A 20609-nucleotide genomic window follows, 5' to 3' on the forward strand; every position below is an offset into this window, starting at 1 on the left:
CATGCTGTAACTCAGACTCAACCCAAACCAGCTCTTTTTTTTCTTCACCGTCAACTTTTTCTTTAGTGTGTTGTCAGGAAATTCCGCTCAGGAATATCGCTCTACATGTAATACATTCTATATCACAAGCTTAGGGTCTTGATTTGGCCTAACTGAGAATCTAGCCACTGTCACTGGACTCACCTGCAAACATGGATATATTATTATGCATTATTTACAAATGTTAAGACAATACAGCAAAGCCAAAAAGTGATGTATGATGAAAGTCTTATTTGCAATAAATATAACTGTCATAACTGTCCGTTCCTTAAGAAGCTATCGACATATCAGCAACGGCTCCTAATGACAAGGAACTCAGAGTTTGAGTTCATCCCTTGCCCTTTTCAGAGGTTATAATTTATGAGTCCCCATAGAGATGCCATCCACTGTGCTGAGGCATGCCACAATGGCTACCACATACACCATTAGAGTAAATGTGAACTAGCCTCTGTGTAGCAGTGCCTGAAGAAGGGTTAGTATTCTACCTCAGCTTCTACCTAAGGGCATACGAGGACCTTAGGTGGCACCTTAAGGATTTGACTTGTCATGACATTGTCTTAACAGACTAGCATGTGGCAGCATCTCAGAGTCGTTTAAAAGAATTTTAGGTCCCAGTAGACTTTGCTCTCTACTCTGGCCAGTTGTTCTGTGATCTGATCTTACACCACACAGCCAGGGCATGTCCAAGGTAACTCCAGTTCTTGCATCTCTTGGAAGTTAAAATCTGTGCCCTTCTCTGATTAAGGTATGTTTAGAGTTCATATCATGCAGCTAAGGCTTATAGTCCATTTCAGAAAATCTCTAAGCTTCAGCAAGCCCAAGGGAACTACTTCTGTAGCTGTTGTCAACAATCCTTGCACAATTAACAGAAGCCAGAAGCACACATAGCAGCCTGGCTGGATCTGTTTGGCGAGGAAAATAATTGTCACACACTTGCTGATAGTGTAGGTATCATTCTTAATAAACTTCAGGCCTATATATTGTGTGGACTGTTTCAGTGATAGGGAGGCTGAGCTCTACTATTTGATCAAGGAGCATCCAAATATGGCAGTATCCTTATGCCTGTGACAGAACATCCTACATATGTCTCAAAAACACCCATAGCAGTGAAGAGAAGCCAAAGGATAAACTTTGAAACCATCTGAGTTCTGGAGTGAAGAGAACATGAACACAGGCATCACTGAGATCCACCAATGGCCAGTGATTACATGGCATGAAGTGCATTTGACACCTTTACCTTACATGACCAGTTCAGCCCTCTCTAATCTAGGATCAGATGGAAACCACTTCCTTCTTCTGAACATAGAAGTACATTGAGTAGAACCCTTTGTACTAAACTCTAGGGCATTCCTCTTTCATAATGCCCTCTGTCCAAGGGAATACTCGGGCCACAGTGGCAATCACGTTGTGGCCTTGAGTCCTTAGATTGTTTTGGTCCCACAGTGAAACTAGAGTTTGTATTGCTGCAACATTGTCAAGATTCACTTATCTGATCAGGCCACCATATTGCTTTGTACTCTATTATCACTGGTATTTCTGCACTACCAAATACTACTTCTTTATGGTGGTAAATACCAAGGCATTCAGCACATACTGTAGCTAGTGCCTTTCTTTAGCTTCGAGAGTGTTCAAACACTACAAGCGGAAGTCCTGCAGCTTCTTTCACTCAAATACAGTAGCAGTATGTAGTCGAAGGTCCACTTTTTCAGAGGCTGGGTGATGTTGAAAACTGAGTAGAAAAACATAGAGGATGAAACTTGTGGGGTGAAATGAAGGAAAATCAATTCCAGTTCCAGTGATGTGTGTTACCAGATCCAGCAGTCTGAGCAGCAAACAGTACATGCAAAGGAAACTCACAAAATGAATCCCACCTGACCATGTTAGCAGCACTTATTCACAGACCCACCAGTTGGTAGATGTCAGAGTGAGTATAGAAAAAAACAACAACTCTGAACTAACAACAATGAAGGAAGACTCAACCTGAGGGGAAGACCTGCCTGAGGGGAGATGGAGGAAACTCCAGCCCCTATGTGAGCATTAGTAGCATCTAGCTAAGTTAGCAGGCTAGAAAGTGCACATAGTATGATGAGGGAGACCCACTCTACTATGCTAGTTGTTAGCTACATTAGAGGAGATGTGAATTCTTGGAGAACATGGTGCCAAAGCAGAAATAACCACAGTGGAATAATGAGGTGCCTGCTGTGTCACAGAGCAACACCACAAAGAAGTAGTTCTGAACTCATGAGCAGCAGAGTAGGTCAAACTAATGGTGGCAATTCTAACAAGGGAAACCAACTCAATAATGGAGTTTGTTAGCTTTCTCGAAATTGGTTGGTAGAATCTAAGAACGAAATGTACTCACCACAGCAGAAGAGAAGGTCAGAGATTCTCTGCCAGCTTTGAGACAAGATACGTGTTGCTCCAACCACAGTCACAAGCTGTTATGCGGTTAACTCCCTGTATTCTGAATTGTGAACAAGGTAAGAAGAAGAAGCAGAAGTAGAAAAAGAAGAAGAAGAAGGTCGTATGACCGCAGCATTTACTGACTTTGTTGGAATGTCTTGGCATGTTTTCACACAAGGACAAGAATGTGTTCAGGTCATTCTCATTCACCTGCTGGTTGAAGGGGTAAAAGAATAACATGATGTATGGTATTCGGTTGAAACATGTGACAATTTGGAAACCAAGTGAAAGAATTTGTAACATAATATACACCACTGAAAGAGCCATACATTATCTTCAAATGCCATGTTTTATTATTTGTTTGCCTTCTTTAATATCACAGAATAAGTGATTTCTGACTGCTTCTATGTTCTCCATGTGTGAAGCTGAACAGAGATATGTTGATAGCTTGTAAACTCACATTATTCTCACTAGCTCATCTGCTCATCTCCTTTCTGAATTTATGTAATTACTTCATGAATATAATGTGTTATTACATGAATGTAAACAATTCTTATTTTTGTTTATCAGTATAAAAAATTAAAGGTCTGATGAACATAAATAACCTCATGGTTACATGCCATATGGATGTATGCCACAGGTGTTATAAGATAAAAAAAACCACACCTGTTAACTTATCAAAAACTAGTATGTGTCCCATTATTAATTCAGATGTCAACAATGTAAATTAATCTCAAATCAGCAGTCCTTTTGCATGATTGGTAGAAACTAGAGCAAATCTGTGAAGGTAAGGTTATAAAAGAACCTTCCCACATGACATGAGTGACCACAAACCGTAATTTTCTCACAGGATATGACTTACAGCATAATTAGATATGATTTGTTGAGTTTGCTGTCCAAATCAGTGGAACTGACCTTCCAGTGGCTAGCACTGCTCTAAATTATCCCTCTGTTTGTGCTAGGGTCAGTGTCCCACTCTTGCACCAAAAATTTAGGGGCCTCATTATACATGATTATAGAGCAATAAAAAAACCCACAGATAATCATCTAATTTTGTGTTACTCATTTTAACCAATTGCTTTCCTAGCTATTATCATTAGCCAAATCCATTAGCCATGCTTTTCACTTCTCTTTACAATTTATGGCATATAGACCTCATTTGAATCATATACCAAAATATCATCTGACCTCATATCACTTGTTTCTGAGTAAAATAAGCAGATTTTATGTTATTTGCACTACAGTAAAGACCAGAGGCAAACAAACTGAATTATAATCAAAGACTAATTTCTGTTTTAAAATGAAACATTTTGCTGGTGTTTTATAAAATGACATAGGTAGTGTTTCCATTCAAAAGGGACCGATATGATTTTATCTACAACGAAATGACAAACAAATATGTGCAACATCAATCATTCTGTCAGATAATAAAATAAAATTAACTAATTTTAATATTTCATGTTGTGTGTGTGTGTGTATGTTAAGGATGATCTGTGCCTTGTAAATATATTACCTGAATTTGTGCCACACAGTGCTGGCCTTCACATCCACTGGGGGACAGAACTGGACCTCTCTCTGTTGTTTTTTGGGGGAAGCTGCTGTGGGAGGCACAGAATGCATCCTGTAGAACCCTCACCAAAATGGCAGAAATCACTTTGCAAAGAAGTTTCTGCTACGTTTCAGTTTTAGGAGTCAGACCTCTCACTATGTCTTCCAGAAAGCGACTTCTACTTCAGAACTTCCCCTGGTTCAAGGCCGAGTTGATTTCTGTCCACACTACAAGGTTGCTGTTGGCATTGACATCTAAGATGTTACAGAACTCTACCATGAGCCAGTGGACCCTTGAGGGGGTGAGGAAGACAACAGTACATTTCTGTTCTGTGACAAGAATCTCAAGAACTTCTAACTCAGGAGGGTTCACTTTGTCATCTTCTGATTCTAGCTGATGAGTTGATTCATGGTTTGGATCATATTCAATGTGGTGCTCTATTTCAGACACATCCTCTTCCACTTCTTTAGTGTCATCTTAGCCTTCTTCATCTTAATCAGAGATCTTATCAAATATATGATCAAGAGTCAGAATGCAACCATTTGTGACAGGGTGCAGCAGTTATAGGCTTTCATAGAGTTTAGCTCTCATGGGTGCACTGATTCTCCCAATGTTTCCATTACTTAAACTTTTTTAACTAATTTCATAAATAATGTAGGTTAAGAAAACCTTAATGTTAATCATTGCCTGTTTGTTTGTTTCTTTGTTTGTCTTTTTGTTTATTTTATGCTTGTGCTTGACTCTAGAAGTTGAACATAAGTTGGAAAGACTGACAGAATGTTACTCCTAGCAGAAGAGTGATAAAATCTCCTCTCTTCTCACTGCCATGTTTTATTTATTTGTGAATTATATATGAATTTCACAATATATCACTTTAGGATTTGAAGCAGTTTCTGCTGCAGTTGTTTTATTTGTCTCTGATAATCCTCCCCTTGATGCGGAAGATGACCATCACCCTTTCCCTTTTTGACACTTTCCCTTTCTCTCTCTCACTCTCTTCACAGGAGTGATTCGGACAGCCGTGGCCGATCTCGATAGGGAGACTCAGGACCGTTATGAGCTAGTTGTCAAGGCAACAGACATGGCAGGCCAAATGGGTGGTCTCTCCGGCTCCACCACGGTGACCATAGTGATCACGGACGTTAATGACAACCCTCCACGTTTCCCTCAGAGTGAGTGCTTATTAAGTATGCCTTAAAACAGACATGTCATTATCAATGGCCTTTCCATGACTCTTTTTTTTCCTCTGGTGCTGAACAAAAAGCTTCTAGTGGAATATGGAAGCAACTTGTCTATAAGGCTTTGTTCATGCATTTGTTCTGGTGTAAGACCTCAAAGTATAAAATAATAGTTAAAAAATGCTTAATTATAGTAAAAAGTAAAAGTTTCTAACTAAGAGTTTCTGCATAAAACCTAGTCCTGAAAATTAGAAGAAGAAGAAAAGTAACTTTTTAGTATTTCTGTTTCTATTTTTTAGTATTTCCTTTATTTGTCACATATACATTACAGCACAGTGAAATTCTTTCTTTTCATGTCCCAACTTTGGACTTTGGGGTCAGAGCACAGGGTCAGCCTTGATACAGCACCCCTGGAGCAGTGAACGTTAAGGGCCTTGCTCAGGGATTGATCCTGCGATCAACAACCCAGAGCCTTAACCACTGACTGTGTACATAAGAAATACACACTGCAGACTAAACCCTAGTGTAATCTTAGACATGATAATGATGATGATGATGATTGTTGATGTTGTTTTGTAATATCACATCAGCCAATGCAGAGAAATGTCATTGTCAATATTTAGTTAGGAAGTCTAAATATCTATCTCTAAAAATCTATAGCAGCAACTGAAATTATATTAACTGAAAGGGATTTTACTGTTTCATGTAAAACTCACAAATGAGTTTGCAGCAGCAATTAGTTGTGTAAACATTGATCTTTGTTGGTACTTCATTAATTAATAGCTGTGGTAAGTGCCATTACACCTCCCCAGTCATTACAATGCTCCCACATTTAACAGGGATATTCTTGTAAAACTCTTGGTCTTTAAATGCAGTATTTAAAACCTTGACAAGAAAATTAAATTAGGGTTGCTCATGTTTTTGCAGTTTTAGGGCCCGCTTTTAGCACTAAAAGTTCCTCAGTGAATTAAGTCTAAATGAGAAAAAATAGACTTAAAATTAGATTAACATGTCAATTTTTAGGAGTTCCTTCTAAATTGGAGTAGGTTTTAACTTCAAGATTATTGCAACCCTTGTTTTGTTTTTTTTATTAAGACTCTATTCCACTCTTACTCTACTTTTCATAAGTCACATTCATATTGCCAGATGTGTTATTTTTCGTCAGTTTTAATTTGCCAGTAAAAGGATTAAAGAAATTATGCAATACTCTAAACACCATAAATCTTTAAAACGTTTATGCAACTGTTTGTTGGCTTAAACCTCTGGTGAAAAAATAAAGAGAAAGAATCGTTCTGTCCGAGGCCCTCTAGAATAAAAATGGTACATTTTGTCATTGAGGTATACTCGGGGACGAGTACTGCACTGAAATCATTAACACAGAGCAGATCCATCAATAAACCACTAAGGAAATATATAATTAGCCATCAAAGAGATCACTCAGCATGCTGCCAAACTGCTGCAGCTGCCAAACGACAGTGTCCCAGCACTGTATTATACAAGTTTCTTCTGCTCTTTTGGCTCAAGCTGCCTGATCTTTTTTTATTAAATTTTGTTAGGATTTTATTATTAATAAGTAAGATATCATAAACAAACACTTTATATGGATTTCTTCAGGATCTAAACAAACAAATTTTCCAGAATAACAGTATATACATGATTATATATTGTTATACTTAAATCATGTTCAAGATATCAATATGAGGTGCAAGCCTTATTCTTTTTTTTCACAAGGCAGCTGATTGAGGCGAGAGCTTTGCATCCAGACTGGAATCCCATGGAAAACAACAAACAAGAAAAAAAAATTCACATATGCTGGAGGTTTTTACTTTTTATGCGGGTACCAGTGAGTCATCAGATATTAGGTTCAAATAAAGTGGTCCTAAATGCTGGATCAGGGTTATGATGGTTTAAATTAGGCTTTGTGTATGTTGAAGTGCCAACTAAATTTGTTGAATAATAATAACTGTGTGACTGAGAGTTTTCCTGAGAAATTAGTTGGCTCTTCTACGTACACGAAGCCTAATTTAAACCAATGTTAACCCTGATCCAGCAACCCTGATCCATCAGCAGAGATTACTCAGTAGTTAAGTCCAATTATAAAGTGTAAGAGCCAGAATTCACAGACCCTGCTTCTATTGCTGGAATTTTCCAGTGTTTCCAGTGGCATAGTGGTAGGGTTCATATTTAATGAGTGGGGGGAAAAAACATCTATTGTAGTCTATGGCTACTTTGAGTTTTACTTTTACCAGAGGCCAAAAAATGGAACTTCCTCCTGTTTTGGGGTGGCCATTTTCAGCATCTTTGTCATGTTACACTCCATAGTGGTTTGTAATGACTCAGATGAAAGTTGACTGTCAGAGCATGAGATCTTTAAGAATGTATAGTTTTTCGTAAGTATTTTTGTCTAAACTATTAGTGGCAATATATTCATAGAAAAGTAAAAAAAAAAAAATAGTTTTTTTTTTCACAGAAATGTTTTATGTTTTAATTAAATGGTGATATTAAATGGTGATATCAAACCCGTTTCTGCTCTGTGAAAATTTGAATGCATTACCTTCCACCACTGAAATTCTGTAAGGTTATCCAAATAGAGGTAAAAACATCTCACGCAAAAAGACTACAGTGTCCTGAATAATTTTATATCAGACTCACGGCGATGAAAAAATTTATTTTTAAACTGATTAAAAATATCTGATAAGCCGATTTGATTTGATTTAAAAAAAAAAAAAGTGTTAAATCCGAATACAGATATGAATATTAGATTCAATAAACTGATGCAAATTTACAGTTAGTTATACACCTCAGGGCCTCAGGGTTTTCTCTGTACCTTCATGCTATTACGTTTACAGGTTTCTACACAGGTCTTAATGCTGTTTGCTATGGATCAAGCAGCCTGATCCAATTTTACTGACTGAATAAATGAATATCTGGACTTGTCAAATCCAAAGCTCTTTGGTCAGAGATTGTTAGCTCTGTGTTTAATGGCATCACAAATTCTCCTGTCTGTCTACTCTACAAACTGACAGATGTTGGAATATGAGCTTGAAATAGTGGGGATTTGGAAAGTCAGTGAGAAATCTTATTGCTTACATGCTTACATATCACTGAGGAACTGGAGGGCAAAGCTTTTAATATTAGTTAAAGTCATTGGAAAACTGGGGCATGTATGACTGTGTGTGTGTGTGTGTGTATGTGTGTGTGTTTTGGGGGTGGTGGCTGTTAGCAAGTCCCTGTATAAAAGAAAAAAATACAGATCAGACTCCAGTATATTAAACATATTGATGTTCACATGGGTATTTTTTTTTCTACCCATTTCCGGTATTTTCTTTGACTCCTATCTTTCCACTAGTCATTATTACATTAGATTTAACACAATGAAGAGAGTGTGAGTCAGGCTTCCAGTCCCCAGTGTCTCTTCTTCTTCATTTCAATGGCTCCCTTGTTTCCTCTCCATTTTCTTCTTAACCACAGAGAAGCCTACATTTAGGCCATTCCCTTCTGGCGATCTAATTGAAAATGCTTATTTTGCTGTGCAAAAGGTCAAGGTAATATTGCAGATTTTAATCTTGATAGAATAGACACTCACCAGTCACTTTATTAGGAACACCTGTGTACCTGCCAGTTTTCCAGTCAGCCCATGATGTTGCAGCAGCATAATGCATAAAACCTTGCATTTCAAGAGCTTCAATTAATATTCACAGAACAAACATCAGAATGGGGAAAAAATATTATCTCTGTGATGTTAATCATGGCATGGATGTTGGTAGATGGGTTGGTTTATGTGTTTCAGAAAATGCTGACCCTGAGATTTCCACATACAACAACATAGAGTTTACAAAGAATGATGAGAATAACAGCCGTGATGGTGTAAATGTCTTGTTGAAAAGAGAAGTGATAGAAAAATGTCCAGGAAGGACAAAGTAACTCAAATAATCACTCTCTACAAACATGGTGAGCAGAAAAGCATCTCAGAATGCACAACATATCAAAGTTTGTGATGTTTGGGCTACAGCAGCTGAACATTACATTGGGTTCCACTCCTGCCACTCCACCAAGATCAAGAATCTGAGGTTATCATGGGCACAGACTTATCCTAACTGGACCAACTGTATCTGCATCCATTTTTTGCTTTGCACTGCTGCGACATGACTGGTAGATTAGATAACTGCATGAATGTGAAGGTGAACTGATGTTCCTAATAAAGTGGACAGTCAGTGATGCACTGTTACAGATGTGATGTTCTAAGTTGTTTTGTTTTGTTTGTTTGTTTTTCTGTCACTGTGTGGGATTGTAATAATGCTAGTCATATGTAGCAATTTTTTTGTTTCATTACTACGATCAGCACTAAAGCAACAAATAAAAAATAAAAAAAAGAATAATACATAATAGCCCACTAATAGCATGACTTCTTAACAGGAATTAAGGTGTGTTACCAAGTGGGGATAGCTGAAGTACAATTATAAACACTTTATTTTCAATTGGTTTCAATTTTGGTTATTGTTTATGCTACATGGGGAGTTAAATAATATGCATGTCTTTTCCCATCCAGTCAAAAATGGTCTGTATGCTTTCTAAACTGCTGTACTGAATACTAACAAAATTGCTATTCTGTGGGATTCATATCAGCAGCATGCAAGCTGTGACTTCTGTATTATTAAACATAATGTCCTCAAAGCGTCACATTTAAAAATTGACCAGTGTTGTTCCAAAAGCACAAAAAGTATTTGATTAAGACAGCACAAAATTGTCTCTCCTACCAAGATAAGCATGCACTTTGCCTTTTCATGGATCCATGTCTTGTAAATTCTCCCAGCTTGGCAATACTTATGGGCAGTATTGACTCAGTGTTTAAGGCTCTGGGCTACTGATCAGAAGTTCAAAGGTTCATGCCCTATATCTTAGAAATGCCACTAATGGGCCTTAGAGCAAGATACTTAAATCATTTTGCTTCGGGAGCTCTATCAGGACTGACTATGAGCTCTGTCCAAACTTCCTAAGGAGATGAGATATGTGAAAAAGGGATTTCTTTGTAATGTATATGTGATAATTAAAGGCATTCTTCACATGCTTAATGTAGATATGTATGCCTACTGGATTTACACCTTTCTGTCCCTTTCTCTTTTCCTCCCTCTGCTTATTAGAGATGTGTCAGTTTTCAGTTCCAGAAGGCATGGCAGTGGGAACATCGGTGGGCAGGGTGATGGCCACGGACGCAGACATGGGCGAGAACACGGACATGAGCTACCTGATTAAAGACGAGGAAGGAGGAGAGCTCTTCAGAGTCTCCACTGACACAGACACACAAGAAGCCATCATTATTATCAAGAAGGTACACTCTGAGCTACTCCAATATGGAAGGAAAAGAAAAAAATGAGTAGAGATGTGGGAAAAACCTACATGTGGTGAACTGACATTTTCTATTTTAGATTTAGGCTTCTGAATAAGATATATCTAGTATATAAAATATAATATAAAAAAATATACATAGAAGTATATAAAATATTTCTGTATTGTTTGGAGAATATACTATATATATTTATACAGGGAGTGGATTTTTTTGTGGTTGTTTTATACTTTTAGTTTTTTTTAATATTATATTAATAATAAGTGCATATACTGAAGCATGAAGCATTCATAAGAATAAATATATGTTCAAAAAGTAAACTTAAAAAAGTATGTAGACAACAAATTAATCCATCATTAATACTTTGGTGCAAAGCTTTGCTGACAATTACGGCTTAAAGACTTTTACGCTGAGAAATAAATAGCTTTTGCAGTATTGTGGTTCAAATTTAGCCCATTCCTCTTTCAAAATCCTTTATAAATTTTCTGTGGGATTAAAGTCAGGAGATTGCCTGGGTCATGAAAGGCCTTCTTGAGTTAATTAGACTTTATGTTTGGAGTTGTTGTCTTCATGGTTATCTTCTCCCCAGAGTCATTTTTTTGGCTAATGAAATTAAAATCTCCTCTTTAATATAGCCATGTACATCTTTCCATTCATGCTCCCTTTGATGATGTGTAATATACCAGTACCCTTTGCAGAGAAGCAGCCCAATATCATGACACTTCAACCTCCATACTTTACTGAGGGTATGGCAATCTTGGGATCATACTGTTAACATATTTGCCGCACCAAGCCCTTTAACTCATATTTTATTTTCTCTGGCTATACTGTTTTTAGGAGTTGTTTTTAAATCTTTAATAAAAGCAATTGCGGTCATCTCAATATATAGAAACACCTGTACACCTGGTCAATTATGTACTCAACTAATCAACCAATTATGTGGCATCAGCACAGTGCGTAAAATCGTGCAAGAATAAAATAAGAATAAAATAAAGAGTGATCAAATTAACATCTCAGAACACATAGAACCTTGAGGTAGATTGGCTACAGAAGCAGAACAGCACTCCTGTCTGCCAAGAACAGGAATCAGAAGCTATAATGGGTACAGACTCATGAAAACTGGATGGTGGAAGATTGTCAAAAATGTGCATTTTTAGTGAGCCGGTGTCCATGATTCCTGATCCTATTCATCTGCTATCCATTCACTAGCCCATTCGCCCCAAAAGTTTAATTGTTTTGACAATGGACATTGCCACAGAACAGCTTTATGTGAATATATAAATTCAGGACATCAATTATCAAATTTAATTTATTCCTAATTAGCAAGACAGAGTTGATGGAAAAACTGCCTAAGATGACATTAGGAAGAAACCTGTAGAGGAATCAGATACAAAAGGCAACCCATCCTAATCTGGGTGACACCAAATACTCCTGTCACAAAAAAAATCCATTATATAACTGTACTATATGGTAAAAAAAAGTGCAGTTGCATAACCAGGAGATTCATTCTAGTAATAACATAAAATCTGTCTTGTTGAAGTCATCGACTGTTCACAGATAAAGATTTGAGTGCACAACTGATTGTGACAATTGCAGTCCAAAGCCATTTCCATGGTTTCTAAGTGGTACATAGATGGATACAGCAATCATGTTTATCTCTAGGCTGTCCACGTGGGGCCATCCTCAGACTAAGCATCCTCAACGGTGACCTCTATTTGGTGAGAACTCCAACCAGAAACAGGGCATCAGAATGGATCAGGCAGGTCTGGAGTACAGAAGGGGTCAGGAACACTGGTGTCTCAGGAGTAGCATGTGTAGATGGACAGACAGACAGACAGAGAGTGAGAGAGAGAGTGAGAGAGAGAGAGAGAGAGAGAGAGAAAATGTTAGGCATTCTTGTAATCATATAATGGTTAAGGACAATGTACATTGTGTGCAAGCAGGGACTCTACCAAGATTAGGTATGACAGCAAAACTAAAAGGGAGAGTCAGAAGGTGACGCAGACATGAGGGCATCCTGGGACAAAAGCAGACAAGCACTCCACTGTCAACAAACCTGAGTGAGCGTGAAACTATATCCAAACATCTGCCCAATTTCCTGTTACTTCTCATATGAACAAGACGTCTCCACCCACAAAACTGTTGCTCACTCAGTGTTTTTAGTTTTTCTCACCATTCTGTGTAAACTCTATAGACTGTTGTACGTGAACATCCCATGAGATCAGCTGTTTCTGAAATACCCCAAATCAGCCCATCTGGCACCAACATCCTTGCCACAATCAAAGTCACAGAGATCTTATTTTTTTCCCTATTCTGATGTTTGATGTAAATATTAACTGAAACTTGACCTCTGCTGCTGCCACATGATTGGCTGATTAGATAACTGCCTAAACGGGTACAAGTGGATGGTGAGTGTATATCCACTTTGTTAAATAATGTCAGAATAATTACTCTGAGATCACATTTTAACATAGACTTACCTGGTCTTTTCATCCATTAGCCAGCTCCCAAGATGTTGACAGGGTCAAACATCTGTCAGTTCTAGACTTTTTCAAGAATTTTAACGCTTTTACCTAAATAGCTCTGCTATTGTTTTTTTCTCTAGTTTCTGAATAAGTCCTTGTAATTCATAATGCCATTTAAAACTAGAACACCATTATGCCATTCTAAGCACATTACATAAGGTTTAAATTTTGGTTTCCTGTGCCTTGTAGCCTCTGGACTTTGAGAAGAAACGCACTCATAATGTGGTGGTGGAGGCAGTGAATAAGCATGTGGATCCACGCTTCGTGGACCTGGGCTCTTTCCGGGACCAAACCATTGTCAGAGTCAGTGTGTCAGATGTGGATGAACCTCCAGTCTTCTTTCCACCCAACGGAGCTATTATGGAAGTACAAGAGGACGCCAAGCAAGGGGCCTTTGTGGGCTTTGTTACAGCCAGAGACCCAGACATGGATAATGTCCCTCTTAGGTATTACTTTTCTTTCATATATATTCTACTGGAAATGTAGTGCCTGAGTTAAACATCTATCTATCTATCTATCTATCTATCTATCTATCTATCTATCTATCTATCTATCTATCTATCTATCTATCTATCTATCTATCTATCTATCTATCTATCTATCTATCTATCTTATCAATTATATGATCATCATCATAAAAAAAATTAATAATTTTTTATTATGCATTATTATAAAGTGTAGTGTTTTTAGTATTTATATAGATTTATTAGAGCTGTTAAAATGTTGCTATTTGTGAACAAAACACACCCTTTCAGAAATTGCTATTTTGTGTGTGGTGTGTATTTATGACCTGTCCCTGGTCCATGGTCATTTAGATAAGGATATATTTCCACTGTTGACAAGACACCTTATGGGAGATATACTTACCAAGCTGCTTACAGAGATAATACCCCACATCAGTCAGTGTTTTCCACTGCTAATCCATGAGGCCATTTACATTCTATTTCCCTGCTCTAGATTTTCTCACCTAAGAGTTCATCTCTTCCATTCAGTCCCATGCTTTCCCTCCAAAACTCTCTCAAAAACCCTATTCCTATGCAATCATACAGTACAGAAAAATCAGTCTTCTCTGCCATTGCTTCCATAGGATAAATTCATGCTTCTGCCTTAATCCTCATCTTATTCTCTGCTCAATTAAGCATTCAAGGGCTATGCTTCCTGATTTTTTTCTGTTATTCTTATACAGGTTGCCTCTGTACAGTGACTGACAGGCAGGGAAGAGTGTCTCTATCAATAGTATGATCGGATATCTACTTTAAATAATCTGTCTATTAGTCTTCCATGGGAATGTTACAGCTAGGAAAACAGTAAACAGTAGTTTGTCTTCTCCAGTATCAACTGGGGAGACACTACTGGTATCAATACATAATGTATTATATAAATAATATCCTATGCATGTCCATTGTTAGTTAGCTAACAAAAATATTTTCATTGTAGGCCTTGGTTCAGTAATGTCAGTGTTGGCATAAACAATACTACATCAGGGAGCAAAAGTAACAGTATAGAACTGAACAGACAGGTTCACATCTGCCATCAATACAGTTCATTACACATCATTAATCCTTTTTGCATGCACTGGTTGTCTTTGATGGATCAAACTGTCCAGGGCTCTTAACTAGGGATTTGAAACACCTCAGACATAAACAGAAATTACATAACTCTAGTGTATATATATATGGTCTCCAACCCCGTTAGAGACAATAATGATGACAAGTCTGTTTAATGTTTGGCATTTACCTCTGCTAGATCACTTTTAATAATGGCAATGACATCCATTTTTGTGTGATATAAGTAATGAAACACCAGTTAACACATCTGTTGAATAAATCATGTTTTCTGGTAAAGATGAAAAAGCTTTTCATAACTATAACTAGTTATTGTACTTAATTTAACATCTCTCAACATTTTAATCTCTCTCTTGTTATACACAACGTAGTATTAACAAACAATTGTCATCTATGAATAACTAATAGAAAAACACAGCATTTTGAATTATAAAATTGCACTGGATATAACAGAACACTGTGTGTATAGTAGATGAAGTAGAATAATGAACTAAAGTACTCAAAAAAACAACATTCAAACATATACACTACCAGTCAAAAGTTTGGACACATCTTCTAATTCCATGGTCTTTCCTGATGTTTATTTCTTTCTACATTGTAAAACAATGCTGAAGCGAATACACAATAATCTCGTTTGAACAGTTGATATTGAGATATGTCTGCTACTGATGCTCTGTAAAGCCGTCATATATATATAATAATATATATATATATATATATATATATATATATATATATATATATATATATATATATATTAAAAAAAAACATTTATAACTTTTAGGTCAAATTGAACGAAGGACCTTATAAAGGATGTAAATATGTAATTGGGGTGTAAGATATGTATATATATATATTTTTTGTTTGCATTCCTTAAAGATAACAAGACAAGGCTAATGAGATTCCGGTGGGAAAAAAATGATTTATTTTCTTTATTAAAAATTATAAACAGTTATTTTTTTCTCCTGGCACATACACTGATTGACCCAGCTTTTTCTAACTTAGCTGTCGGTGATAGGTTTAGCTCAAAGGGGAAAAAAAGTTGAATACTAGCCACAAAGCTTATTACTCACACATACATGTACATAATGTAAATTAGCTCTATTAAAATGCATGATGATCCCTTGGAGCTTGAAGGGCTCAAGATGTTGTAAAGAATAGAGTAGGTTAGCATCGCCCCCATGGTTATCGTGAACAGTTTAATTATGTTTATTGGGCTCAAGCAAATTAAAAGACCTGTGCCTCATGGCTATCTCATTCCCCTAAACTACTCTAACTACCAAAGGACAGCTTCTGCAACCAAACCTCTACAAAATACCCCCACACCCTTATTCATACTGTAAGCATGTTTTGAGAACATTGTTACTGGGCTGCAGAATTTCATCAAAGGTACATGAAAATCTGATGCTGAAAAAGAAACGCTAATTCATATGTGACATTTTAAAGCCTATTCTGACAGAAATCATGGGTTTCTCATTAAGAGCCATTTTCCCCAGCATAGGCATTCAGCTTTGATTGTAGGCAAAGTTTTCGGGATCTTTCCTTTGCAAAGATAGAGCAGGCGGAAACAAGACAATGCATATCAAAGGCCACACTGTTCTACATAATATCTATGGACCATTGTCTGGTTGGATTTCATCTTTTCTGGATGACCTGAATAAAGCAAGGAGAGGGCCCAGGTGTTACGGCCCTAGTGTAGGCTGCTTTTTTGTCTATAGGAGTGCTGTACTTAGTAATATGAGCTGGAGATGTTGAAAAGCTGGATAGTTGTGGAATGAAGAGACATCGGAACTGAGTACACTCGCAACGTTTATTAAAGTACACACAATCCATACACAGAAGAGACCTTGTAAAACACTTTTAACAAGTGGAAGGTTGAAGAGAACAATGTACCAGGTGTTCCACATAGGGAGAGAACAGACGGCACCAAAGGATAGAACATAAGACATGTTCCTACATCCTACTCTGTATTTTACCCTCTAACCTTTCTTCCAAGACAACACTAGCTACTACTCTTGTACCTTAACAAAAATACAAGTGGTAGGTCCTGCCAAATTACCTAGTGTGTCTAGACAGAGAAATTCCTATGTGAGATTTATGTATTTGTGTGCACCTGCTGAGCTGTTCATCCTCCTTAAGGTTGCACCACATTATATAACAGCAGTGTATAGCAGTGGGAACAAACAACAATACAATACTAACTTAATAGACAATATCACAGACAAAGCAGAAAACTATAAGCACAAAGTCAAAGCAGAGAAGCTTAGCACAGAAGTATAGTAAAGCACATGAATGCAAGCATAAAGAAATTGAAAGAGCAACAGTAAAGTGTGTGTGTGTGTGTGCTGCCTCACTGTTTCTGCTTGTTATAAACTCAAGGATCCTCCCATTTTGTATATGCCTGCAATTTAATACAGTAAATATGACTGACACCACGTTCACCAAACAGGCAGACACAGAGAGAGAGAGAGAGAGAGAGAGCACAACTAGGCAAGCAGACAAATACAGACATGTACAAAGTAATGCTCACCTGCAGAGAGCATGTGTTTGCAAATACTTAGACGCACTTCAGACAGTTTGCATGCAAGGGTATGTCAGCCACCACATTTTAGAATCTTGTGGTGCATTTCTAAGTTAGAATTATCATCAGTGGAGTACCACCAAGTCTCTTGTTCTCATTATACATGCAAGATAAAATAATAATAAATAAATAGAAGGATACTACAATGAGTACAACTTAATGTTTTTTCCAAGGCTAGTAACTGGTCTACAGTTTCCTCTCAGTAATGGAGTATTTTACCTCATGCTTATTACACAACAATAACTGATTCCCATTTTGTCCTCTTAAATCAGCACAGCTCCTGCACCATGGGAACCAAAACCAAAAGACTAAGTAAGGATTTGAGGCAGCCACCACTCCCAAAAATATTACAAAAATTGCAGTTGCAGGTTTATGTTCTCAGACTGTGTGAAGGACCTCATATGGCTGGGCTAGTCTAATAAAATAAACCACCATATCATCCATATAAGCACAGAAGTTAGCTGCAATCAACTAAAACTTGGTTTAGCAACCTCTGAGTAGTAGGTGGAGCATTTTTAAGCCAAAAGACATTATTGTTTATTGCAGGAAACCATCTGGTGTAACAAATAGTGAAATTTCAGAAGCAGGGGGAGTTTATGGAACCTGCCAATAGCCCTTAAGGATATGCAGTTTATTTGCAAAGTGGGCATAGCTAACATTATCAATGCAGTCATCTAATCTTGCCAAAGGAAAAGAATCAGAAACTAATTGCATTAACCCGCATGTAGTCAGTACAGAACCTATACTGTATGTGGAATTGGATTTAGGAATGAGTAAACAAAGCGAGGTCCAAGGACTTGAGCTGTGTTTAAAGTCGTGTTCCAAAAAACAGACAACATCTATCTTCATTGCAGCTCTTTTTGTCATATCATCTTGATATGCTTGCTGTTTAAGATGCTTCATTACAGTTAGCTGTATATATTACTGTAGAACACTGGTTTGAGAGGGAACATCACTAAATTAGGAAGGGAGATCTTGTGTCAATCCTGAAATGTCCTTCTTCTGTTCATGGGATAATAGTAAAAAATAAGTAAATAAGAGTTTGACAGTGTAACACAAGGCTAAGGTGCAGTCGAACTTCTAGTTCAGTATTAACAGGTTTAGAGACAACTTTTAAACAACAGCAGTAGGTTTATGAGCATGATATGCCTGCAACATGTTAATGTCACAAATCCACATGTTTGAGCAGGAGTGTGAATAACAGTCTGTGTCTTTCAGTTTCCTTTCCACTAAAAGAAAGAAAACTTTGCTGAGAGAAAAGAACCTGGGACTGGTAAAGGCACCAGTATCTGGTCTTGAGGCTGAAGATTTCTGAACTTTTCTGAGCTCTTTTATCATAATGCTTCTTCGTACAGGACTGAACGGCATTCAGTGCACCTTTATGTAATTCAATAGCCTTATGCAATCTTTCATGGATACTAATGGCATAGTCCAGCACAATTGCATGGGACAGCATCACTCTCAGACAGGAGGTCCTCCTTTATCACTCCTAATACAAAACTAATTCTGCAGGGATAAAACAACCTGGTGATTATGGTTGATATGGACTTGAAATCTGATGGTAGATCTTCAGAGAAGTCAGAAAATACTTTACACAGAAAGTTAGTTTCCTGGTCTATGTGTAGTACTCTAGGAATCCCTGGAATTGAGAAAAAAATCATCATAGCTTGGATAGTAACTGAAGTTGTGATCTTGTTTGCAGTGGAATGGCTGGAGTTGTTATACACATTAGTGTTAACAGGTAAGGCTGTAAACAGTCAACTAAAACTTGTTCAAATGCTACAGTCACTGGAATTGAATGTAATGAAGCAAATGGATCAGTAATATTTAGCTACATCCTTCCTTAAAGCAGTCCAGAAGAAATGCTCAAGGACCTTAGTATAGGTTTTAGTAATTCCCAAATGTCCAGACCAAGGACTATCATGAGCAAAGTGGAGGACATGTTGGGAAAACTACTGGATTAGATTCCCCACTAATTTTCTAAACTAATTAAAATGATTGATTTACTGTAGCATTAACCAGACCAGACTAACTGGATGCAAAGTCAGTCTTACATAAACCAAACCAAGACTGTGACAAAACATTCCACGATCTGCTCATATAAAGGTAGCCCCATGCTCTGGGCTGCACCATTGTGTTAACTTTCCGTGAAGGACACTATTTGTCAAATAAAATATATTTAATGTTTGTGACCTTGCTTTTTAAGGGTCCAGAACTTGACTGTGTACTTCAGTACCAGGTTGTAAGCAAATAGTATTGCCACTTTAACAGTTTCATAATAGAAGATTTCTTAGAAAGATAGTGAAGCACAAACTTTGTGAACTTTACCAACAAACCTGAGTCCAAATCTCTTTCAGTCAATCTAAGATAGTTGCAATATGTTCAAACACAATAAAATACGTATCTGCTTTAGCTTCCTTAAATGGAGGTACCAGCAGACAATCTTCCTACTTACATCAATATCTGCAGTAGAATGTCTCTGGAGGTGAATCTACCTGAGGTTCAGAAGGAGGGGGTATGGAAGGAAGTTGCACAGCCAGTGAAGATTACCTGAAAAACTTTATGGGTTCTGATGGGATAAAGGATCCTAGGACAATCTTTGCTGTACAGAGTTCCAGTTCCCAGAATTAGATTTCATTCTCTGCCTCCAACTCCATCCTGCAAATAGCTAGCTACTCCTCCATTTCCACAAAACAAGCCAAGTCATGTGTAGCAGTGGAGTAAATAACAATATAACTCTAACATAAGAGACATTAACATGACTAGCCAGGCAGAACTAATAGCAGACATCACTTAGCACTGTTAGCTAAGAAGAAAAGCTCAGAAGCAAAGCACAGAAGTGTGATAAAGAACACAAATGCAAGCCTTAACAAATCAAAAGTAAACACTATAGTTAGGAGCAGTATGCATGTGTAAGCTGAAGAGGTGGCTTGCTGTTGCCATTATACCAGTAGTAATGATGACTGACACCCTGTTCAATAATCAGGCAAAGAGTTGCAGAGAAACAGAGGCTGAGAGCGAGAGAGCAAGTTGACAAGCACAGATATGTGCACACTGAAGCTCATACATGTAACACAATGTAATAAGTTTATTCTTCTGGTTGAGGGGTGCATAGGTCTTTTTGGCCAGACAGTTAATGGCCTGTGCTTATGAATTTTCTCATGAATCTCCCATTGAATGACATTATCTGTACAGTAAGAGCATCTGTCTTCATGTTCTTACTTCTTGGTTGATTGAAAATGATGAAATGTCTTAAAAAGAGAGAACTATGAACATGATAAATGACTGTTTTAATGTAGGTGGTATTATAAAAACAGGCAAAGGGTACTTGACAGTAATGTTATTTAGTCCCCTGTAATCGAATCAAGGGTGGAGACCCTCACCAGTTTCATTCCCACAGAGAAACTGACTCAGGAGCAGTGGGC

The 20609-nt window shown here is 37.4% G+C and overlaps 1 protein-coding gene across 2 annotated transcripts in view; it reads left to right on the forward strand.

Moving 5' to 3' along the window:
* LOC131362195 (cadherin-22-like) overlaps positions 1–20609 on the forward strand; it is a 203085-nt gene that overhangs the window by 132833 nt on the left and 49643 nt on the right. For both annotated transcript variants that reach the window (XM_058404039.1, XM_058404040.1), the window contains exons 6-8: positions 4996–5163; positions 10311–10498; positions 13228–13484. In XM_058404039.1, the coding sequence (XP_058260022.1) occupies positions 4996–5163; positions 10311–10498; positions 13228–13484 (613 nt within the window). The remainder of the gene's footprint in view (positions 1–4995; positions 5164–10310; positions 10499–13227; positions 13485–20609) is intronic.

This window comes from Hemibagrus wyckioides, linkage group LG11 (genome assembly GCF_019097595.1).
Source record: "Hemibagrus wyckioides isolate EC202008001 linkage group LG11, SWU_Hwy_1.0, whole genome shotgun sequence".
NCBI lineage: Eukaryota > Metazoa > Chordata > Actinopteri > Siluriformes > Bagridae > Hemibagrus > Hemibagrus wyckioides.